This window comes from Crocodylus siamensis, chromosome 3 (genome assembly GCF_052110815.1).
Source record: "Crocodylus siamensis isolate JL-2025a chromosome 3, ASM5211081v1, whole genome shotgun sequence".
Taxonomy (NCBI): domain Eukaryota; kingdom Metazoa; phylum Chordata; order Crocodylia; family Crocodylidae; genus Crocodylus; species Crocodylus siamensis.
The window spans coordinates 259628926-259652892 of record NC_143397.1 but is presented as its reverse complement, the minus strand read 5'-3'; the positions used below and the strand labels follow the sequence as shown (position 1 = coordinate 259652892).

The following is a 23967-nucleotide window of genomic DNA, read 5'->3' as shown; positions in this document are numbered from 1 at the left end:
CAGTGTCTGGAGGGTGGTGCCAGTCGGCAGCCTGGCACAGCTAAACCATGTTTTGGGCCGGGCAAGTATCTGGTCAGAGATGTCCCGGAGTGTCCCCAGTGCCACAGAGGCATGGTGTGGGGTGGCCCAAGAAGGATTTCTAGCTATAATCCCAACCCAAAATCCAGTTCCTTATTCTGGTCCAGATACTTAGCACAGTGGCAAGGATGGTGTCTGTTGGCAGCCTGGCACGGCCAAACCATGCTTTGTGCCAGGCAAGACTGTGGTCGGGGGTCTTTGGGACAGTCCCGAAAGGGAGTCAGGCCCGATGTGCATGGGCAGGAGTGCTGAAAAGCCCCCTTGGCTCAGCAAAGGCATCCAGGGATGCCCGAGGGCTAAAAAGGAGGGGTACAAACAGTGGAGGCAAGGGGCTATCGCTAAGGAGGATCACACCTCCGGTGCTTGGGACCACAGGGATGGCCAAGGCAGAGATGGAGCTAGGGCTGGTGACCAGAATTGGGGATAACAAAAAGTCCTTTTCCAAATGCAAAGGGAGTAAGAAGAAGGCACCAGGTAACATGGGGCCCTGCAGGACAGGCTTGGCAATCTGGCCATTGAGGCAAAGGAGAAAGCCGACCTCTTTAACGAGTTCTTTGCCTCCATATTCCTGAGCAGGGACCAGGACGTCTCCCCCACTAGGATTGCGGATGGGCCCAGGGGAGGCACCGCCACGCCTAGGGTCAGGGGCGACTGAGTTAGGGAACTTTTGGAGGGGCTGGACGTGTTTAAATCGGCAGGTCCAGATGCCCTTCACCTGAGGGAATTGGCAGGGGTCATAGCATGGCCCCTGGCACGGCTCTGTGAGCGCTTGTGGGGCTCTGGCCAGGTCCCAGAGGACTGGAAAAGTGCCACTGTGGTCCCCATTTGCAAGAATGGAAGAAAGGACCCAGCAATTATAGGCCAGTCAGTCTCACCTTGGTCCTTAGGAAGACTTTTTTGAAAATCATCCTGGAGCACATCTGGGGGGCCCAGCCTGGGAGGTAACGCTCAGGGGCAACCAACACGGGTTCATTGCAGCCAGGGCCTGCCTGACCAACCTGGTCTCTTTTTATGATCAGGTCACAAAGACCCTGGACGAGGGTGTGGGGGTGGATGTCATCTTCCTGGACTTCAAGAGGGCCTTGGACACGGTTTCCCATCACACTCTCTTAAAAAAACTAGGTGACTGCAGCACTGATGCCTACACAGTCGGATGGGTGGCAAACTGGCTGGAGGGCCGCACCCAGAGAGCGGTGGTGGACGGGTTGCTTTCAACCTGGAGGAACATAGGCAGTGGGGTCCCCCAGGGCTCGGTCCTCGGGTCCGCACTGTTCAACATCTTCATCAGTGATCTGGATGTGGGTGTGCAATGCACACTGTGCAAATTTACTGAGACACCCAGATGTGGGGTGAGGTGGGCACGCTAGGAGGAAGGTACAGGATCCAGCTAGATCTAGACAGGGTGCAGAGGTGGCAGATGAGAATAGGATGGAGTTAAATGCAGACAAGCGCAAGGTGCAGCATCTATGTAGAAGGAACCAGCAACACGCCTATGGACTGGGGAACTCCCTTCTTGTCAACACGGCAGCAGAAAGGGATCTTGGCGTCATTGCTGATCTTGGCAAAATCTGCATCTGTAAATGAGACATGTAAATCAGCGTCCCATGGGCGGGGGGTCTTCAAGAGGAGGCTGGACAGATATCTGGCTGGGGTGATACGACCCCAGCACCTGTTCCTGCTTGGGGCAGGGGGTCAGACCTGATGATCTGTTTAGGTCCCTTCTGACCCTAAGTGCTATGATACTATGACTATGGCATCAATAGGAAATTTGGGGTGGCCCAAGAAGTGTTTTGCCCTATAATCCCATCCTCATCTGACCTTCGTTTAGGGCTCTGTACTTGATGTAGAATACTATTTTACATAGAAATTGGTGCATATGCACAGCTAATGAAATTCTCTCTCTTTAGGATGTATACTTCATTCATAACACATTTGTATTGGGTCTACATTAGCTTTGGAACTGGGAATAAGGAACTGGGAATAAGCAACCAACTTCAGCCTCATCCATCACTGGGGGTGTCAAGGAGACGCTGGACGGGCACGGTGGGGGGGACAACCTAGGAGCAGTGCCCTGCTATGGGGGTGTCCCATGCGTCTGAGCTCTGCTGGCTGCCCCCTCCCCGCTTTCTCCTCCATGTGCTCCCAGTCCGCTCCTAGGGTCCCTCCTGTCCCGGAGCAGAGGGGCTGGGGGAGACGGGCACACCCAGGGCGTGGGGAGCAGGGCATGCACCTGGGCTCCAGGGCACTCCATTTCCTCCTGCCCCCTGCCTGCCACCTCCCTCATCCCACCAGAGAACAGGTGAAGCCGGGTTAGCAGCTGACCACAGTCAGGGCCAGGAGTCTGCAGCTGCTTCAGGGGCGAGCCAGACCCTGCCCCTGGGACGCTGATTTACATGTCTCACTTACATATGCAGATTTTGCCAGGATTAAGGGATTTTCCTTTATCCACCCCCTCCACTCGCTGCATTCATTTCTGCTCATGCTGTGGGGATCTATCAGCCAGATCCCGCAGGTGTGCTACCACGCATTAGCTGTCTTGCAATCTCTATGTAGGGGCTGTGCGCTGACCACTACAATGGCCAGAAACCTGCAGAGGAAGGAGGGTGGCTGCTTCCTATGCAAAGCAAGCTGGTTGCTCCACCATCAGGTCTGATGAGGCCAGATGCTTGGTGTATTGCTTGGGGGAACACTCATTAGGTATTATTAGGAGGGTGGGAGCAGCTGTGCCTGCAAAGGTGGAGAAGAAAAGTGGGTGTAGGGGTCCTAGCTTTAGGCCACAGTGTAACTGCATGGGGTAGGGGTTGCAGGCCACAAGGAATAACGGCCACAAGTTGTTGGAGAGGAGGTTTAGATTAGACATCCATAAGAACGACTTCACGGTCGGGGCGGCTAGGAGCTGGGACCAACTTCCAAGGGAAGTGGTGCTGGCTCCTACCCTGGGGGCCTTTAAGAAGAGGCTTGATGACTACCTGGCTGGAGTCATCTGAGCCCGGTTTTTCTCCTGCCCAGGCGGGGGGTCGGACTTGAAGGTCTACAAGGTCCCTTCGACCCAACTGCTGTGATTCTATGATCTGAAAGCAGCAATGGGGGCAGGTGAAAATAGTGACTGGTTCATAGAGCGGGGAAGTAATGGGATCCCTAGGCGGAAGCACCGAGAGCTGGAAGAACAAGAAGGGGCTTGCAGAGCACGTCAGCCAGGCGCGTTGCACAACGTGGCACGCAGCCACCAGGCGTAGAGCATTGGAGGGGGGGATCCATCTTGCTGGGGGGCTCTCAGCTCTTCCTGTGTCCAGGGCACCACATCACTGTCAGGTGCAGACAGGATCCAAGCCAGACAAAAACTGAGCAGGGGCCTGGGGAATGAAAGAGCTTTAAAACTCAGCCCGTAGCTTCATCCACACTGCAGCTCAGGGATTCTCAAACCAGGCTGCAGTGAGACCCTGCTATGGGGGCCTCCCCCCATAGTACTGTTAAGCCGTCTCCTCTGAAAGCTTCTGCCTTTCTGTACATATTAGTCTCTAAGGTGCCTCAGTGTCTGGCTTCTTCCAAGTAATGACTTGCATGATAAGCCCAAGGATTTCCAGTAGGCATCCAGAGAGTCACGCACATCCTGCCCGCCGGGGGCTGGCTGAGCTCTTTGCAACAGAAGAATGAGAACATAACACTGGAGCAGACCCAGGTCCATCCTGCCCGGTCCCCTGTGTCCCACGGGGCAGGGAGCGGAGCTGCAGGGAGAGTGACGGGGTTGGAGCAGGGTTTTCCCCTGTTCCTCTCTCCCTGCAGCCTCCAGCGCTGAGGTCCAGGCAGGGCTGATGCGGAGGCCGTGCCCCTCACTCCTGCTCCAGAGCCCCCGATGCCCCTTTCCTGCACGCACGTGCCCAAGCCCTGGTGCATGTGGCTGAGCTCTCTGCTCCCACCACCTCTGGGGCCATGAGTCCCCGCTTTAGTGCCATGCTGGGGGGAAAAGACCTCCCTGGTGTTAGCATTCAACTGCCGCCTGCTCGGTCCACGTGTGACCCTCGTCCCTGTCTGGTGACAGACAATCAGTAATAAATCCCAGGGACTTTCATATCCCCATCGAGTGTGTTGTGGACCCTTCTCCTACCCCCTCCAGCATGTCTTGTCCAGGATGCCCAGGCCTGGCCTCGTGAGTCTCCTCCTAGCAAAGCTGCTCCTCGTCCTTGCTGTCCTTCCCCAGGTCTCCTATCCCCTTGTGCAGGTGCAGGGCTGAGAACTGGGAGCAGGATTCATGGTGTGGATGCCCCGTGGGTTTATCAAGAGGCATCACAATACTTTAGGATGTTGTAAACCCTCCTACTGCCCCCCTTTCATGCATCTCTTTTCTAACCTGAGCAGACCTGGCTTTAGTCTGTCCTCATATTGCTCTAGTGCCGCTCTATAGTCACGGCAGGAGTCAAATCTACGAGTTGGTATTTTCCATGGGGGGCTGTAGTCGAACGAGGTTGAGAACCAGTGCTCTGGAGGAGTAGCTGGGAATCTTGTGGTCTGTAAGGGCTAACGAGAGGAAGCGGAGGGGGTACCGAGATGCGTGAGGCACGCAGAGGGGTTTCGCTCAGGTGCAGGCACATCACACAGACGTAAGGCTCAAGAGCTCGTCAAGTCCAACTGGGGGTTGATTCCTCCGTGCAAAGCTGGAAAGCCCTGTCAGGGCCTGACCCAGCAGGCTAAGACCAGGTCCCCACCCCGGGACCCTGCAGAAGCCTCCCCTTTCTCTTTGAACTTCTGAGCCAGAAGCACCCCCTGCCCACACGCTGCTCCGGGGCTTGGGAGAAAGCAAACCTGTTCTCAGCCCTTCTTCCTTGCCAGCCAGCCGCTGGCATCAAATGCAGCATATTTGTGGTGGATTAAGGTAGACGGGAACCGGTGATGAATCAGGACAGAGGCACGTTGCAACAGGTCTCCTGCTCCCCCCTGGCTGGGTGCGGGGGCTGTTACAATGCATTTCCTCCCCACCTGAAGCTTTCACCCCCCGCCTTGCAGCTCTGTGCTCCCAGCTACCTCTGCGCGGGGGACCTGGCACATCCAGCCAGGTATAGTCCCCACTGCCCTGTATGGCCACGCAAGGCACACGGCAGAGGCTGGGGCCAGGTATCAGTTTCCCAACCCTGGGCCACTGCCCTGGAGGGTGAGAGCTTGGCTTTTATCCATAGAACAAAGGACCTGAAAGGCGTGGCCTTTTCAAAGCTAATCTGGAAGGGCCTGGGCAGATCTAGGATTTAAAAAAGGGGGTGCAGAGGCCAAAATGCAACATCATCACATATAACATGTAGTTTTCTCCAGTTAAAAATAATCAAGGCACTATAATATGATGCCAGGGACCAAGGGCTGCATCATTCCCTTTAAGGTGGAAGCAAAAAAAAAATGTCACTCCATTGCAATGAGTTAAAAGCAGGTTGCAGGGCTGTGACATAGGAGCTCACAGGCAGCAGCATGGCAGAGCAAAGCTTAGCCTGACTGGGGGAACATCAAGGCCCTTAAAAAAGACAAGAGGGTTGTTAGTGGTCAGGTAGATTTTAACGAGTTGTGAACTCAGTGGTCACTCACCGAGGCCAGGGAGGCTCTGGAGTGCGGCCACTGGAAGGTCCAGCCCAGGGCTGCTCAAGCCAGGCATCACGGGGGGCTTTCTGGAGGGTCCTTCACTTCCATGTCTCTGAGCTGACCTCTCCTCCCCCCGGGCCCTACAACCCCTGGACTCTCCCATGTCCTGCTTTAAAATGTTCCCCCGAACCCATTAGTACAGAGCACGGCTTCTCAGCCACACCCCGAGCTGCCCTGAGCCCCTTTCGAGGGCGCGCGGGGTGCCGGGCGCCGTTGGGGTGCCGACACTGTTCGCAAGATCAACTCGAGAGATCACAAACAGGCATGACAGCCGTTCTGCCCCGTTCGACCTTTCTGAGGTCTTTGCAACCGCTGGTATTTTTCTGTCAGAGTGAAACTAAGGGCTGGCATTTTCAAGGCAGCAAAGCTGAGCACCGCTGATAGAAACCAGGAAGGTTTCTTCCCGGGTCAGCGGCTGCAGCAGCTGAGATCTGTCTGTTTATGACAAACGGACCCGACCTGCTTTCCATCACGGGGTGTAACTCACAACAGTTACAATACAAAATATTGAAGACAACTGCATCGTGCAGGACGATGGGCGTTTGTGGCCGGACCGTCTGAAAAGAAATAATGAGGCATCACTTCCAGCTGATCTGACTGCACTTATTATGATTTTAAGCAGGCTCCTATGTCTGTGGGATGTAACTGTGAAGTGTCTATCCTTGATTAATTAGTATAGCATATATATCTTTGCAATTAACTCATGTTTATGTGCAGGAAAAGAGATTTTCCACCTGGGCTTTTATAGCTGTTTCCCCCTGATTTACTCTTGTTTTGCCTCAGTGGTTCCCTTGATCTCCCAAGAATGACTCCTCAAAACTTTGGGTTTTTCCCAGTTGTTAATTAATTTCTTGAGATGTTCCAACTTAAAGAAATGGATAACCTCTTGTTACTGAGCAAGGTCATTCAATCAAAATTGTGACTTTCTGATAACTGGTAATGAACAGGTTGATTAACAGAATTTGCCTTTTAATTGATGCTTGTGTTTCTTGATTTTCACGGTACAAGAATGCTTTGAAGATGCTGAGCTAAAGAGTATAAAGGAGGAATGAAGCCGTGAACGGAGCGTGCTTCAAGGATGAGAAATCATTGCCAGTATTGCTACTGCACCCAGCAGGTCCTCGGTGAGCGGATCCACGCCTTGGGAAGCTGACACAACTGAGACCACCTCTTTCCCTGGACTGGTGAGATATCATTGCTTTTACAGCTAAATATACTGGATTTTGCTTTTGGCAAATTTAGCAATGAATATTTGTAGTAAATAAAGCCTTTCTGTCATTCATCAAATGAGTTGTCATGTCAGTCCTTTATACGCTAGTCCTGAATAATCCCATTTAGTCACTTAACAAGATGCAGGAAAAGCTTTTGATAGAAGGCAGGGGGGAGATGCACCTTACAGACCAACTGAACCAGACTTCTACACAGAGAAGGAGTTTTTGGCGGTCAAGTGGCAGCTCTTAAAAAAAAAGGTGAGATGCTCCTGCTTTCAAGAGGCATGAGTGAAGGGTGCCCACCTCACCCCTCCTCCCGGCTATGGAGCTACAACCATTTCCCTAGGCGGTCAGAAATAACCCAAGGGTTAACACAGGCCAAAAGGAACAGAAACTAGCCTTCAACACTGCTGTTACTTATTACAAACCCCATGGGTGCACTGACCTAACTACAAAAGGACGGCATAAAATATGAGGAAGAATGACTGCACCCAAAAGCTCGCTAAAAACTTTTTTCCCAACTACTTGGTTGGTCTAATAAAAGATATCACGTCTACCCAAAGAACCGTGCCCAGTCATAACATCTGGCCCGTTCAGGTCTCCAGATTCACAACGAGAAGTCAGCGGGGTCTAAGTGAAAAGAGCAGGTTCAGACTGGAGATGAGGAAACACTTCTTCCCGGGCAGAGCAGGGAGGGAGTGGGAGAGACGTGGGGTGGGGGGTGGGGGGCAAGGGGGGGACTCTTAATCACTGGAGGTCTCAGCAAGAAGGTGGAAGCCGGATGATGTAGGTGTGGCAAAGCCCGCGCTCTGCTGTGGGGGTTTCCCAGGCTGGACTTTGCTGTTTGCACCTGTCCATTGTATGCACTTTGCTGTTTGCACCTATCCTCCTTCCTGCTCCATGTGTCGGGGGGGTTCAGCCTCCTGCAGAGGTGCTGGGTGCTGGCTGCAGCCCAGGCTGGGGCTGGGGCTGGGCTGTGTCAATGCTTCTGCTGGCACCAACCCCGCAGGGTCCTGGCTGGAGGGTCTTGCCCCTGCACCAACGCAGCACCGGGGCAGGAAGGGATTTCCCTCTGCTCAGACTGGTTGCACCAGGGGGTTCTGCCTTCCTCTGCAGTGGGGGCATGGCCTGGGCCTGGGCTCTCTGGAGGTCCAGGCAGAGAAGGGCACAGGCAGCAAAATGCACCCCTGCTCACCCCCCTCGCACTGCCCGGACCTGCTCCCTGCGCTGTACTTTCTAGAGGGGATGTGGCAGCAGTCTTCGAATACCTGAACGGCTGCCAGAGTAAATCAGCCCAGTTCTCTCTGCCTCGCCTCATAAATCATGTGCCCCAGCCCCATAACCGGTATAGAAGCAGGATGCTGGCTGCCGTGGCCCCCCTGCTTTCCATGTGGCGGGGCTGAGGGTGATGTCTGTGCTGTGTCAGAGCTGGTGGTAGTTTTGGTAAGAGACTGGACAATGGATCTGTCTGGGATGGTTTGAACAAGGATGATTCTTTAACTGGGTTGACTGAATCTGGAGAAGAGAAGACCTAGGGGGATTGAACAGCAGCCGTCACCTCCCCGCAGGGGGGCTGCAAAGAGGATGCAGCTGGACTGGTCTCAGTGGGGGCGGATGACAGGACAAGGAGCAATGGGCTCAGGCTGCAGCAAGGGAAGTTGAGGTTGGATATCAGGAAAGACTCTGTCATGAGGAGGGTGGTGAATCACTGGAATAAGTTACTCAGAGAGGAGGTGGGATCACCATCCTCTGAGGTTTTGAAAACCTGGTTAGACAAAGCCTTGGCTGGGATGATGTAGTTGAAGGTAGTTTTATGCAGAGTTTAAGGTTGTATCAGGTGGTCTGGACGGGGCTGATCCGGCCTCTGGAAGGGGCTTGGACTAGATGACTGCTGGAGATCCCTTCCAGCCCTGCTTCTCCATGACTCTATGAATTGGGGCTGGTCCTGCTTGGAGCAGGGGGTTGGACTAGATGTGACCTCCTGAGCTCCCTTTCTACCTCCATGTCCTATGATCCTGTGACTCTGCCTCAGGCAGGCAAAGGTTGGGCTAGAGGTGACCTCTGGAGCTCCCTTCCACCCCCACCACTCTAGGATCCTCCGATCCACTGTATGCACAAATCCAATGTTTCTGGGCAGAGAGCTGAAAATATCTGTAACCTTGATTTGTAAGAGGTTGGTGTGCCGGGGGCGGACAGTGAGGAAGCCGTGAGGGGCCTGATCCTTGTTGGCAGCACAGCCCTGGCCCCTTCCCCACCATCTGCCCAAGAGGTGCATGCCAAGCAACATCCCTTTGCATGCCACGCTGTGCCACCCATGCTGGGGGTTGCTGACCCCTGGTGTGACCTATTAGCAAATACTAACAGGATACTAGCTGTGCTGGGAAAACCCCAATGGACTTGAAATCCAGGGGTCAGACCACAGCACCGTGAAGAATCATGTCTTTGTGAACAACATGACATTTCCCACATGGGCACCTGGATATTTGTTTTGGCCCCTGCTAAGGTTTTTACTGAGATGCTTTGGCCACCCTCTTTTCTGGAAAGGACATTGCTCAGCGGTGCAGACGTTTGGCTTTGCAGCCAACGGTCTCTTTGCTCCGTGCTCTTCCAGCAGCACCTGTAAAAGCAGGCGCCGCGCTGTCCCTCGGTTCTTTTTTCAAGGCCATGAAAAGGTTTCTGAGAAGAGTGACTCATCTTCCTAGCGCAGCTTCTCCTTTTTGGGGCCAATTCTATGGAATCCAGTGTGGCGACTGGCGGGCTGACGTGGCACTGACGTGCCACTTGTTCCACATGTGAGCCACGGGGACAAACCAGGGCTCGATTCCCACTTGTTGACAAGCGCAGCCAACGAGCTGAGCTCTTTACAGCAGCCCGTCAAAGAGCTGCTATCATCTCCCCTCCCATTAATCACCTTAGCTCCCGGCTAAGCCTACCTGGTGTCCCAGACCCACCTGCGGGGAACCCCAAAAGCCTCAAGGGTCTCCCTGCCATGCCACGGCTTGTCTCAGGCAGCAGACCCAGGTTTGTCCCTGGGGCATGGAGAAGAGCATGGGGGGCCCTTGCATGTCCTGGTGTGGAGCTGGAATATCAGACGAGGCGGGTAGGAGATGACCGACAGGAAAGGGAGAGAATGAGAAATGGTGACAGAGGGGCAGTGTCTAGGGAAATCCCTGAGGGAGGCAGCAACACAGATGAAAGGGATGAGCAAAGGATTTATGCTTCGTTAAAAAATTCACCTCATTAACAACCTCTGCCCTCTCCAAGAGTGTCCCACGGGACCTCTGGCTGGGTAAATCTCCCTGGTAAGAAGGTGCTGATGTGCATGGGTGGAGCTAGGGTTTTAAAAAAGGGCATCATCCCATACAGCACACTTCTGCTGCACGCTTCTATTCAGTGAAAAAGGAACTACTAGGAGGTTTACTAAGGGCTGGATTATTCAGTTTAAGATTGGAGCAAACGCTGTATTGCAGGCTTGAAAGCTGCCTTAGCAAAATGCTTACCATAAGCAACGTCATTCTGTGCCTCGGTATAACTAAAGCCACTAGTGAAAACCAAAGTAAGTGAGTCCCAGTTTTGGATGACTGTTTCATAGCCCCTGTTAGCAAGAACATTAAAAGCGGATGTGGTTTGTGTGTCAGACAACAGGATGCAGACGGCACCCTGGCAGGAAGATGACTGCTTTTATAGGAGATTGGTGAATATTCATGATGTAACCATGCATGGCACATATGGAAGAGAACTGTTAAAAAAAAGTATACAAAAACCTAGGAAAAAACTTAAAGTTGGAGGAGAGCGATATGTGGCAAAAGAACCGATAACTACTTGAAACCCAGTGCCGTGATGGACACCTGATCTCACTGTACCTATCATGCAGGTTTGCATAAGATTATTTGCATAAATATAAAAACTGTCGGCTTGCTTAGAAGCTGAATGTTGTACTTAAAGCCTTGCTTAAATATTGGCATTGCTTGTGCATTCAGTAAATGAGGATTTGAGACTGGAATAGTCGCACTGGCCATTTCATTTCCATTCCCCCCACCTCTTCACTAAATACGTACAGCAGTATCATACAACAAAGCCCTGCACTGAGGACGGAGGAATCCCAGGTGCTGGTACGGGCGGGGACCGACTGGCTGGGCAGCAGAAAAGGACGTAGGGGTGACAGGGCAATAATCTGGGTATGAGTCAGCGGTGTGTCCTACCGGCATCCTGGGCTGCATCCACAAGAGAAGGTTAAGGGGGGACCCTGTGGCCTGCTACAAACTGGTCAGGGGGGATCAGCAGGTATTGGGGGAGTCCCTGTTCCCCCGTGCGCTGCCAGGAGTGACCAGGAATAACGGTCACAAGCTGGCGGAGGGTAAGTTTAGATTAGATATTAGGAGGCGCTACTTCACAGTCAGGGCGGCTAGGGCCTGGAACCGGCTTCCAGGGGAAGTGGTGCAGGCTCCTAGCCTAGGGATTTTTAAAAGGAAGTTAGATGAGCACCTTGCCGGGGTCATCTGACCCCGGTGCTCTTTCCTGCCAGGGCAGGGGGTCGGACTAGATGATCTACCTAGGTCCCTTCCGACTCTAGCTACTATGAAACTATGAAACTATGGCAGGAGCGCTGCCGGCAGATTGAGAGACGTGACCCTTCCCCTCTGCTCAGCACTGGGGAGGCCACATCTGGAGTCCCGTGTCCAGCTGTGGCCCTGGCTACAGAAAGGATGTGGACATGTTGGAGAGTCCAGTGGAGGGCGATGAAAATGGCTGTGGGCTGGGGGACAGGACTGGTGAGGAGAGGCTGGGGGAACTGGGCTGACTGAGTCTGGAGGAGAGAAGACGGAGGGGGATTGAACAGCAGCCGTCACCTCCCTGCAGCGGGGCTGCACAGAGGCTGGAGCTGGGCTGGTCTCGGAGCAGGCCCACGACAGGACACGGAGCAATGGGCGCAGGCTGCAGCCAGGCAAGTTGAGGCTGGATATCAGGAAATGCCCTTGGGCAGCGAGAAGCTGAAAGCAGCGCGCACCACGGGGGAGAGCCCGTGCGCACCCGGAGGCTCAGGCGCACCGCAGGTCAGGGACGGGGCCAATAAAACCGGCACGTCAGTGATCCGGGCACCGCCCCCAAAAGTTTCTCAGCCCGCGGAAACAGGCAGAAAAGGTCCGATTCAATATGCAAATAAGGCGTCTTCTTTGGCTTTCTATTGGTCAAAGCAGGTAGTCAGCCCCGCCCCCGGTGGCCGCAGCCTGCGCTGGGTTCTGCCGTCCCCTGGCGGCCGGAAGGGCCATGACAAGGCGGGGAGGGCGGCACGTGACCCAGATCCAGTCGAGTCCCGCGCGGTGTGGGCGGGGCCGCTATGTTGCCGGAAGTGAGCGGGCCGAAAACCGGAAGTGAGCGCGTCTGGGGCCTACGGAGGCGCGGAGGTTTCAGGCTGGAAGGGGCCTGCTCGCCCCCCACTCCCAGCTCCGGTAGGACAGGCCGCTGCGTTCAGGTGACCCGGGGGGGGGGGCGGGAGGCGGTCCGGTTCCTGCTCCCAGGTGGGGGAGGGACGGGGCGTCCCCAGTCTGGGGGAGGGGCAAGAGGGGACATCCCCCCGTGAGCGTGGGGGACGGGCGGGGGGTCTAGTCCCCACCCCAGTCGGGTTGGGGGAGGGGCAGGTAGTGCCCCCCCAGTCTGGAGGAAGGGGGAAGGGGGGAAAACCCCCAGAGGGGGTGGGAGAGGGGCGGGGGTCTAGCCCCCCCAGGGGCAGGCAGCGAGTCCGGGTGGGGGATGGGACTGAAGTCGCTTGTTTATTTCTTTCTCAGAGCTGATCTAGACCCAGTCACACCTTGTTATTAATGAATGACACATCCTAAGAGGGAGAATTTCATTAGCTGTGCATAGGTACTAATTAATATATAAAATAATATCCCGTATCAAGTACAGAGACCTAAAGGGAGGGCAGATTAGGATGGAATTATGGGGCAAGATGCCTCTTGGCCATCCCAAACGTCCTGTTAGTGCCCCTGGGGGAATGTCCCAATGGGGGGGGGTGGGAACGACAGTTTCATAGTTTCTAGGGTCGGAAGGGACCTGAGCAGATCATCGAGTCCCACCCCCTGCCTTGGCAGGAAAGAGTACTGGGGTCAAACGACCCCAGCAAGATGTTCATCTAACCTCCTCTTAAACACCCCCAGGGTAGGAGCCTGCACCACTTCTCTTGGAAGTTGGTTCCAGACCCTAGCCGCCCTGACCGTGAAGTAGCGCCTCCTGATATCTAACCTAAACCTACCCTCTGCCAGCTTGTGACCGTTATTTCTGGTCACTCCTGGCGGTGCTCGGGGGAACAGGGACCCCCCCAGTGCCTGCTGATCCCCCCTGACTAGTTTATAACAGGCCACTAGATCCCCCTCAGCCTTCTCTTGTGGAGGCTGAACAGGTTCAGGTCCCGTAGCCTCTCCTCGTAGGGCCTGCCCTGTTGTCCCCTGATCATACGAGTGGCCCTCCTCTGGACCCTCTCCATGTTGTCCACATCCCTCCTGAAGTGCGGCGGCCAGAACTGGACGCAGTACTCCAGCTGCGGCCTGACCAGTGCTGCACAGAGGGGGAGGATCACCTCCCTGGACCTGCTCGAGATGCATCTGTGGATGCAGGACAAGGTGCGGTTGGCCTTCCTAACTGCCTCCCTACACTGCCGGCCCGTGTTCATCTTGGAGTCAGTGATGACCCCCCAGATCCCTTTCCGCCTCTGTGCTGACAAGAGGGGAGTTCCCCAGCCTGTAGGTATGGTGCCGGTTGTTCCTCCCCAGGTGCAGCACCTTGCACTTGTCAGTGTTGAAACCCATCCTATTCTCGTCCGCCCACCCTTGTAACCTGTCTAGTTCTGATTGTAGCCTGTTGCATCCTTCCAGTGTGCCCACGTCCCCTCACACCTTAGTGTCATCAGCAAATTTGAACAGGTGCTTTTTACCCCCTCATCCAAATCACTGATGAAGACGTTGAACAGTGCGGGCCCGAGGACCGAGCGGACCCCACTGCCCACGTCCCTCCAGGTTGAGAAGGACCCATCCACTACCACCCTCTGGGTGTGGCCGTCTAGCCAGTTGGCGACCCATTTGACTGTGTGGGTGTCTACACCACAGCCCCCCCAATTTCTTTAATTAGAACAGCTCTGAGTGCCACTCTAATTAAATGTATTTAGCATCCTGCACTTCATGATGGCAGCAGGGGCGCTTTAACAAAGCTTGTTCGATGAGCTTTAATTAAAGTGCCACTGCTGCCATTGAAACGCGGGGACGATGAATGCACATGACGCGGAAGCTGCTGGAGCAGCGCTAATTAGCACGCTTCAGCAGACTGGCCGCAGACTCGATTAATCGAGTCTGCTCTGACACGAGAGGCTACGGGACCTGAACCTGTTCAGCCTCCACAAGAGAAGGCTGAGGGGGATCTAGTGGCCTGTTATGAACTAGTCAGGGGGGACCAGCAGGCACTGGGGGAGTCCCTGTTCCCCCGAGCACCGCCAGGAGTGACCAGGAATAACGGTCACAAGCTGGCAGAGGGTAGGTTTAGGCTTGATATCAGGAGGCGCTACTTCACTTTCTGGGTGGCTAGGATCTGGAACCAACTTCCAAGAGAAGTGGTACAGGCTCCTACCCTGGGGGTTTTCAAGAGGAGGTTAGATGAACACCTTGCTGGGGTCGTTTGACCCCAGTATTCTTTCCTGCCATGGCAGGGGGTCGGACTGGATGATCTGCTCAGGTCCCTTCCGACCCTAGAAACTATGAAACGTGCTAAATACCCTGTGTTGGAGCATGTATGTTTTCATGCTGCCCTTCGTCCTGCCATCCAGGGCCAGGTGGAACAGCGACAGAGAGATCGTAAAGGTTGGGTGTCTGGGAGGCTCACACTCAAAACCAAGCATTTGGTTGAGTAGGAAAATGCCCAGATTTCTTCAGGAGGCTCCCGTGGTAGTGGGGACGTGTTTGGGTAGGAGTACACCAGTAGAGATTTTGGGGCTGATATTTAAGGAGGCATACCGACCAATACTGATCCGATTTCCAGTACAGCTGCCTCCAGCTGGTAAGTCTGTTGTGGTGAAAGGGGTGTGCCGGGGGGGGGGAAGATCAATACCCCCTTGGGTGAGAGCAGGGGCATGTGCTGCCCGGGCTGGGGGTGGGCAGAGCTATGGCTTGTGGTGGGGGGTGGCTCCCATCTCTGTTTGTACCCCAGGAGGGTATGGGGGTGTGCCTCCCAGATCTGGGCAGGGTGGGCTGCAACTGGGGCTGTGTAGGGCTCCTCGGCAGGAGCTTAGCTCAGAGTGGACACTGGCAGTGCTGGGAGGATCTTGCATCCCCCCCAGATTTCACCGCAGCTCCACTCCCAGCACCGCCCCAGCTCAATGCCCTGCCTCCACCCGCACAGTGGGAAGAGCCGGGGCTGCACTGAGTTGCTGGTGGCAGTGGTGCTGAGAGTGGACCTGAGGCAAAATCTGGGGGGGGATGCAGCATCCTGCTGGTGCCTGCTCCAGAGCCTGCCCCACCCTGCGCTGATCCAGGAGGCACCCCCCCATCCTCCCCCAGGTGCAAGCAGCATCGGGAGCTGCCTCCCCCTGTTTGGCTGCACTTGCCCCTGCCACCTCTCTCATCGCAGGGTGGGGTGTTGATCTGCCTCCCACATACTCCCCTTCCCTCCCCACTCCTCTTCCACCACACCAGACTTACCAGCTGGAGGCAGCTCTCCAGGCTGCCTGAGTGCTGCACGCACACAGTGTCATTTATTGGCCCCGTTGGGCCGATATCTGATACAGCCAGTTTTCTTTATATTGGTACCGATCCGATATCAGACCAGTGTATCAGTGCACCTCTAATTTTGGGATGATTACAAGAGGGTTTTGCCCCATGATCCCTCCCAGCAGAAGGGCAGCTCCTAATTGGTAGCAGTGTAAAGACAGTACACGCAGAAGGAGAATAAACTGGAGCCTGGCATGGTGAAAGTGCACTTTGGACCAGGCAAGACTCGAGTCACAGATATCCAGGAGAGGCTCCTGGTGCCACAGAGGTATTGCTGTGGGGTGGCCCAAAATGGATTTCCAGCCATCTTCCCAGCTCAAAAACCAGATCCTTATTCAAGGAACTGAAGTATTGTGCAAGGGGCATGGGGGCCATCAGCTGGCAGCCTGGCATGGCCAAACCATGCTTTGGGCCAGACAGGACTGTGGTCAGGGTCTTTTGGGACAGTGCCACAGTGGCACTGAAGGGAAGTTTGGAGTGGCCAAGAGGTATTTTGCCCCATAATCCCATCCTAATCTGACCTCCCTTTAGGTCTCTGTACTTGATGTAGGATATTATTTTACGTATTAATTAGTACCTATGCATAGCTAATACAATTCTCTCTTTAGGATGTGTCATTCATTAATAACAAGCTTTTACTGGATCTAGGTTAGCTTTGAAAAAGGAACCAGGAACTGGGAACAAGTAACCAAATTCAGCCTCGTGGGTAGGGGAGGGGCAGGGGTCTGCCCCCCAGGTCAGGGTGGGGGAGGGGCAGAGGCTGGCAATGCCCATGTTTGGCACACTGTGAGCTGTCTTGGCTCTTGCAGGCACCTGCCCCACTGACTTCCCCGGGTTGGGGCCCCACTCCGACATGGTGGGTGGCCTGACCTCAAGCACTGGTGGCTGCTGGTCGCGGCCCTGTGTTGGCATGGGGGTGTGCTGGGGTGGGGAGATAATGTCTGGAATGGACCCACTCTCATAGCGGTGCCGTCTCGGTTTCTGTCGGTTCCTTTCAGTCATCCCCACTGGCCCTGAGCTGCATCTGACTGGTGGCTACCCACAGTCCAGCCCCCGAGGATGTTCCACGGGATCCCCGCTCCCGGGATGGGAGGTGAGTCCATGTGTCCGAGATGCCCCTGAATGTGCTCTAGTGACAGCTCCCTGGATGACAAGGGTGGGTGGAGGTGCCCGGTTGCCTTGCAATGACCTGCCAGGGAGGGGTGATGGTCTCTGCACTGGGCACACACCTCTCCGCAGCTGGTGGGAATCATAGAGAACGAGAGCTGGAAGGGGTCTAGGGGGGTCGCATCTAGTCCGCCCCCCTGCTCAAAGCAGGATCAGCCCCAACTACATCATCCCAGCCAGGGCTTTGTCGAGTTGGGTCTTAAATACCTCCAAGGATACAGACTCCCCCACCTCTCTGGGGAGTCTGTTCCAGTGCTTCACCACCCTCCTCATGAGAGATTTTTCTAATATCCAACCTCAATTTCACTTGCTGCAGCCTGAGCCCATTGTTCCTTGTCCTGTCGTCTGCCCACACTGAGACCAGTCCAGCCCCGTCCTCTTTGCAGCCCCCCTGCAGGGAGGTGAAGGCTGCTATTCTCTTCCACTTAGTCTCCTCTTCACTAGACTAAATCAGCTCAGTTCCCTCAGCCTCTCCTCACCAGTCCTGTCCCCCAGCCCTACAGCCATTTCATTGCCCTCCACTGGACTCTCTCCAATGTGTCCACATCCTGGGGAGCCAGGTGTCCAAGGAGAGTGGTCGCTCCTTAAGGAGACGATCCTCCAAGCCCAAAGGGAGGTAATCCCAACACGGATCAAAGGGGGCAGGAGGGCACACAAGCCCCCATGGCTCACCAAAAGCATCTGGGAATGTCTCCTAGCTAAAAAGGAGGCACACACCCGATGGAAAGGAGGGGACATTACCAGGGAGGGCTATACTGCAGTTGCTCAGGAATGTAGGGGGGCGGTCAGGAAGGCCAAGGCAGAGATGGGACTGGGACGAGCTTCCTGGATTAAGGACAACAAGAAGTCCTTTTTTAAATACGTAGGGGGTAAAAAGAAGGTACCAGGTAATGTGGGGCCCTTGCAGGACACGTTAGGAAATTTGGTCATCACACCAGACGACAAAGCCAACATATTTAACAATTTCTTTGCCTCCATTTTCCTAAGCAGGGACTGGAACAGTCACCCCCCCCCGCTAGGCCCCCCTCAGGCCCCAGGGGAGGTGCACCTAGGCCAAGGGTTAGTAAGGAACTAGTTAGGGAACTTCTGGAGGGGCTGGATGTATTCAAGTCAGCTGGTCCAGATGATCTCCACCCTAGAGTACTGAGGGAACTGGCTGCGGTCATTGTGGGACCCCTGGCACGGCTGTACAAGCACTCGTGGTGCCCTGGTGTGGGGCCAGAGGACTGGAAGAGGCCAGCGTGGTCCCCATATTCAAAAAGGGGAGGAAGGAGGACCTGAGAAACTATAGGCCAGTTAGTCTTACCTCAATCTTGGGCAAGCTTTTTGAGAAAATTATTCTGGCGCGTGTCCCCGAGGGGCCAGCAGGGGAGGTCATGCTTAGGGACAACCAACATGGGTTCTTTAAGGGCAGGTCCTGTCAGACCAACCTGGTGGCCTTCTACGATCCAGTCACCAAATCCTTAGCTGCAGGGGTAGCAGTGGACATCGTCCTCCTGGACTTTCGGAAGGCCTTTGACACTGTCTCTCACCTTGTTCTCATTAAGAAACTGGGGGGCTGTGGTGTCGACACCCACACAGATGTGTCGCCAACTGGCTGGAGGGCTGCACCCAGAGAGCGGTGGTGGACGAGTCTGCGGCCAGTCTGCTGAAGCGTGCTAATTAGCGCTGCTCCAGCAGCTTCCGCGTCATGTGTATTCATCGTCCCCGCGTTTCAATGGCAGCAGTGGCACTTTAATTAAAGCTCATCGAACAAGCTTTGTTAAAGCGCCCCTGCTGCCATCATGAAGTGCAGGATGCTAAATACATTTAATTAGAGTGGCACTCAGAGCTGTTCTAATTAAAGAAATTGGGGGGCTGTGGTGTAGACACCCACACAGTCAAATGGGTCGCCAACTGGCTAGATGGCCACACCCAGAGGGTGGTAGTGGATGGGTCCTTCTCAACCTGGAGGGACGTGGGCAGTGGGTCCCCCAGGGCTTGGTCCTCGGGCCCGCACTGTTCAACATCTTCATCAGCGATTTGGACAAGGGGGTAAAAAGCATCCTGTTCAAATTTGCTGATGACACGAAGATGTGGGGGGATGTGGGCACACTGGAAGGATGCAACAGGCTACAATCAGACCTAGACAGGTTACAGGGGTGGGCGGATGTGAATAGGATGGGATTCAACACAGACAAGTGCAAGGTGATGCACCTGGGGAGGAACAACTGGCACCATACCTACAGGCTGGGGAACTCCCCTTTTGTCAGCACGGAGGCGGAAAAGGATCTGGGGGTCATCGCTGACTCCAAGATGAACATGGGCCGGCAGTGTGGGGAGGCAGTAAGGAAGGCCAACCGCACCTTGTCCTGCATCCACAGATGCATCTGGAACAGGTCCAAGGAGGTGATCCTCCCCCTCTGTGCGGCACTGGTCAGGCCGCAGCTGGAGTACTGCGTCCAGTTCTGGGCACCGCACTTCAGGAGGGATGTGGACAGCATGGAGAGGGTCCAGAGGAGGCCACTCGCATGATCAGGGGGCAGCAGGGCAGGCCCTATGAGGACAGGCTGCAGGACCTGAACCTGTTCAGCCTCCACAAGAGAAGGCTGAGGGGGATCTAGTGGCCTGTTATGAACTAGTTGGGGGAATCAGCAGGCATTGGGGGAGTCCCTGTTCCCCTGAGCACCGCCAGGAGTGACCAGGAATAGCGGTCACAGGCTGGCAGAGGGGAGATTCAGGCTAGACATCAGGAGGCGACTTCACGGTCAGGGCGGCTAGGGTCTGGAACCAACATCCAAGAGAAGTGGTGCAGGCTCCTACCCTGGGGGTGTTTAAGAGGAGGTTGGATGCACACCTTGCTGGGGTCATTCGACCCCAGTACTCTTTCCTGCCATGGCAGGGGGTCGGACTGGATGATCTGCTCAGGTCCCTTCTGACCCTAGAAAGTATGAAACTATCCTTTCTGTTGTGGGGGCCCACAGCTGGACACAGGACTCCAGATATGGCCTCCCCGGTGCTGAATAGAGGGAAGAATCACTGCCCTCGATCTGCTGTCAGTGCTTCTCCCAATGCAGCCTGGGATGCTGGTAACTTCTTGGCACCAATGGCGCACTGCTGGCCTGTTCAGCTTCTTGTCCCCCATTCCCCCAGGTGCTTTTCTGCAGAGCTGCTGCACTAGCTCCCATTGTACCTGTCTAGGCAGCAGACATGCAGAGTAATTGTAGGGACAGCCTCCTTGCGGGCCTGGAAGGAAATTTCCTTTGCCCGGCAAAGGCTGTTGGTCTAGCGTAGTGATTCTCAGTCGGGTGAATTGAGTTCCTGGGGCGCCATGGAGCGCTGGTACCCGTTAGGTGTGCAAACGGGATGCGCAACGTAAACCCAGAGATTGCAGATGGGGATCCATAGTGTTCAAAACCTGCCCTGCTGGAGTTTTCTGAGCTCTTTGCAACAAGAGACTTGCTTTGTTGTTTCACCGTAGTTAGCACTGGAGCAAGCTGGCAGTTTCCAGTGGAGTGGGAGTCTGTAACAAGGAGGGTCTTGAGCTTTAAAAGGTTGCAAACCCCTGGCCTCTGTCTCTGTGCAGAGCAGGGAGTGCTGCCCCCCTGGAGCCTTCTAAGCACATTCTAGCTGTTTGTTTTTGGTTGCTTTGAGGGCCGGGTTTGCCCAGACCTGATGCGGCAGGCTGCTGCCATGTCTGTTCACTGATATTCTCTTTCTTTTTAGCCCCAGGGAATAAGCCGGAACTGTATGAGGTGAGTGACAGCTCAGCCCTTCTCACATCCCCACCCTGTCCTGTCCTGTCTGACTTGGTCACAGGGCCCTGTGGCATGCATCCAGAGCAAGCCTGAAGCCAGGGGATGTGATCTAGAAGCAGATTCGTACTCCCAGGCCCACTTCATTTGTGTCCCTATTTCATGGCACCCCCGTGAATCCACCTTCGCTGCTTCTTAGCGAGGTGGCCAGAGGAGCCCGTACACATCTTCCTCAGTGTAACTGGTCTGACAGCCCAGCTTTCCTATGCTCATCATGCCCAGCTCAGCAACTGCCACCTGATGCTTTTTTCTCTCTCTCTCTCTCCCTCTCCCTCTCCCTTTTGCTGTTGTGCTGGCAGGAGGTGAAGCTGTACAAGAATGCGCGGGAGCGTGAGAAGTGAGTCCCTGCCTGGCTGAGCACCTTTCTCCTACACAGTGTGCGTGACCCCATGGGTTGGCAGTAGATGGGACTCGGGCAGCAGCTGCCTGCAGTCGTATCCTGGCACAGAGTGCTGTGAGCCTCTTCCCCGGTGTCCTGCCAAGCCAGAACAGATCTGACATCCCCTGCACTGTCCTGTCTCTGTGCCTCTGGCCACTGTCTGGTGCTTGGGAAGGGAAAGGGCTAGGCAGGAAGATTGTCTCCAGAAAACACCAGGGCTTCCCTGAGGCTCTGAAACAAGAAGCTCTGGAGACTGCGCCTCTTGTGGGAGGCAGTTCTGGAGGTGTCTGGGGGACGGCGTGGGAGGGGTGCCTGTTGGCCGTGCCCCCTCACACACATCCGGTTGCTGCTTTCAGGTACGATAACATGGCCGAGCTCTTTGCCGTGGTGAAGACGATGCAGGCGCTGGAAAAAGCCTACATCAAGGACTGCGTCTCTCCCAACGAGTGAGTTCCCTGGCCTTTCCCTCTCACAGGGCTGTGTTCAAGAACAGCCTGCTGAGTCCCTGCTGTCTGAGCCCCCTTCTCTCCACTGCCAGCCAAAGCCTGCTGCAGTCCAGCTGTGAACCTTCCCCTGGGGACTGACACCAAAGCCATGGTCTTCTAGAGGGGCTGGCCTGGTTTTATACCCTCGGCCCCAGGGTCCCCACCCCCCACCCTTTGCTGTTCTCACGTTCTGCTGTTACCCAGCGCTCTGGCCTCCTTCCCACTCCTTCCAGGTACACTGCGGCCTGCTCCCGGCTCCTGGTCCAGTACAAAGCTGCCTTCAAGCAGGTGCAGGGCTCTGAGATCAGCTCCATCGATGAGTTCTGCCGCAAATTCCGGGTGAGTCGGGCTTGTTGGTGCTACGCTTAGAGCGATGGGGTGAGAGGCACAACAGGACCTCTGAGCAGGGGCGTCCTGGGCCCATCTGTGCTGTTTCTGGGCTGGGTTAGAGACTGCATCTTGGAGAGGTGTGGGAGAGGTCCTGTGCCGTTCCTGTCCCTCTGCGAGGCAAGGTCTGTTACCAGGTTGCAGCTGGAGCCTACGGCATCCTCCATGGCTTGGAGATTTGTTGTGGGGGGCACTGCTCCCACATGGCTCTCGCTAAGGGCCCAATATCCTGCAGCTTGACTGCCCGCTGGCCATGGAGCGGATCAAGGAAGATCGGCCCATCACCATCAAGGATGACAAAGGCAACCTGAACCGCTGCATCGCTGACATCGTCTCCGTACGTGCCCTGGCTGGGGCGGGGGGAGGTGGGTGAGCCCTCTGTGCCTGGCCCAACCCCAGGGTCCTTTTGGACTGGAGCCCTATGCCTAGGAGAAGCTTGAGGGCTCTTGGGGACCGTTCCCCTGGTCCCTCCCTTCCAGAGGGCCGTGGGAAGAGGCCTCTGCTGAGATGACCCCACCCCACCCCCTCTCTTGCAGCTTTTCATCACCGTGATGGATAAGCTGCGCCTGGAAATCCGAGCCATGGACGAGGTAAGAGCAGGAGGGCACAGCCACGAGGCAGCGTGTGTTGGAGTTGCACTGGCCCCCAGTATCACCACGCTCCCAGCAGTGCAGAGCCTGAGCCAAGGCTGGCGTTACTGATGGCGGGTGAAGACCAGAGACCCCCTGCCCAGTGGTATAGGGCAGGGCAGATGCCTCTGCTGCACTAATATCTGGGTGCCAGAGGCTTTGTTGCTGGGACTCTGGGAATTGCACTGGGCCAGGGAAGAAGTGTCTGAACTTTGAGGTGGGGCTGGGGTTACTTTGAGCTCCAGGACATGGGGTCCGTCCCAGCCTGTTCTCAGGGTCCAGCATGAGAGGGCTCGGGTGGGGGCTGGGAGCTGAGGCTGAGTGCGTACCCCCAGATCCAGCCGGACCTGCGGGAGCTGATGGAGACGATGAACCGCATGAGCCACCTGCCTCCGGACTTCGAGGGGCGACAGAAAGTGAACCAGTGGTGAGTGCCGCCCCCCAGCAGGGAGCCTGGGGCACAACGAGCTCTCCAGCAGCAGCTTCCCCAGCTCTGCTCTGGCAAGCGGCACAGCCCTGCTGCAAGCCAGGGCTCAGAGCCCAGCAGGGGACAGCTGGCTGCCGGTTGGGGCAGGGTGGGGAGGTGTTGGGGGAGCAGGAGCAGTGCTGTCCTTGGCTCGTGGTGCTGGCAGAGGCCTGCAGGCCCCGGGGGCCGTGCCCAGGCAGCAGTATTGGTCAGGGCAGCACCCAGAGGAGCTACAGCAACAGTCGCCCTGCACTGCTGCTCCCTCCCATCAGGTTGCAGACACTGAGCGGGATGTCGGCCTCGGACGAGCTGGATGACTCCCAGGTGCGGCAGATGCTGTTTGACCTGGAGTCGGCCTACAATGCCTTCAATCGCTTCCTGCACTCCTGAGGCGTTCAGCCCTGTGCCCCCCACAGACTGGTCTCTGCCTGCACCGGTCCCTCTCTGCAAACAGCCCCTGGCCGGACGTGGCAGCATCCACGTTTCCTGCCTCTGCTGGGTGGCACTCCCTCTGGATGGCAGCAGCAGAGCACAGGGACTCCACACTCCCCTCTTGCCCTCTCTGGGAACTGGTGTGTCTCCATCCCAATCTCTGCCAGCATTTTTGCTGGGGGCAGGCAGCTCCTTCTCCAGTGCAGCCACAGTGCCAGACCTCGCTGGTGGTGGGTGTCAGTTCGTCACGAACCAGGAGGCTTGTACAGAGGTGTGAATATAGACAAATAAACCCCCTTTCTTGTGACCACCCCTTGCTTGGTATCCTGTGGGCTTGGGAGCTGACTCAGAGCACTGGATCGAAGCCTGCTTTGGCACGTGGGGCTAGAGCAGGGATGGGCAATTTTTTGAGTGTGAGGGCCACATAAAGGGTTTTGATGTGCTGTCGGGCTGGGTCAGCACCCTCCCCCCAACAACACCTAAACTCTGTGGGGCTTTGTGCGGGCAGGGAGCAGTGTTTGGGAGTGGGACAGGCATGACCTGCCCCCTGCATACCCTGCCCTGTGG

The 23967-nt window shown here is 55.7% G+C and overlaps 1 protein-coding gene across 3 annotated transcripts; it reads left to right on the top strand.

The window, feature by feature from the left end:
- Positions 1–12216: 12216 nt before the first annotated feature.
- VPS28 (VPS28 subunit of ESCRT-I) lies at positions 12217–23707 on the top strand. Of its 3 annotated transcripts, none has more exons than XM_090040845.1 (10): positions 12217–12358; positions 16660–16754; positions 20534–20562; positions 20922–20959; positions 21358–21447; positions 21720–21825; positions 22109–22210; positions 22410–22463; positions 22838–22929; positions 23241–23707. In XM_090040845.1, the coding sequence occupies exons 2-10, from the start codon at positions 16721–16723 to the stop codon at positions 23356–23358; spliced, it is 663 nt and encodes a 220-aa protein (XP_089896971.1). In that variant the 5' UTR covers positions 12217–12358; positions 16660–16720; the 3' UTR covers positions 23359–23707. The 3 variants fall into 3 exon arrangements, with proteins under 3 accessions (XP_089896971.1, XP_089896972.1, XP_089896973.1); XM_090040846.1 differs by having other exon boundaries at positions 12267–12381; XM_090040847.1 differs by lacking the exons at positions 12217–12358; positions 16660–16754; positions 20534–20562 and having other exon boundaries at positions 20922–20999.
- The last annotated feature ends 260 nt before the right edge of the window (positions 23708–23967 follow it).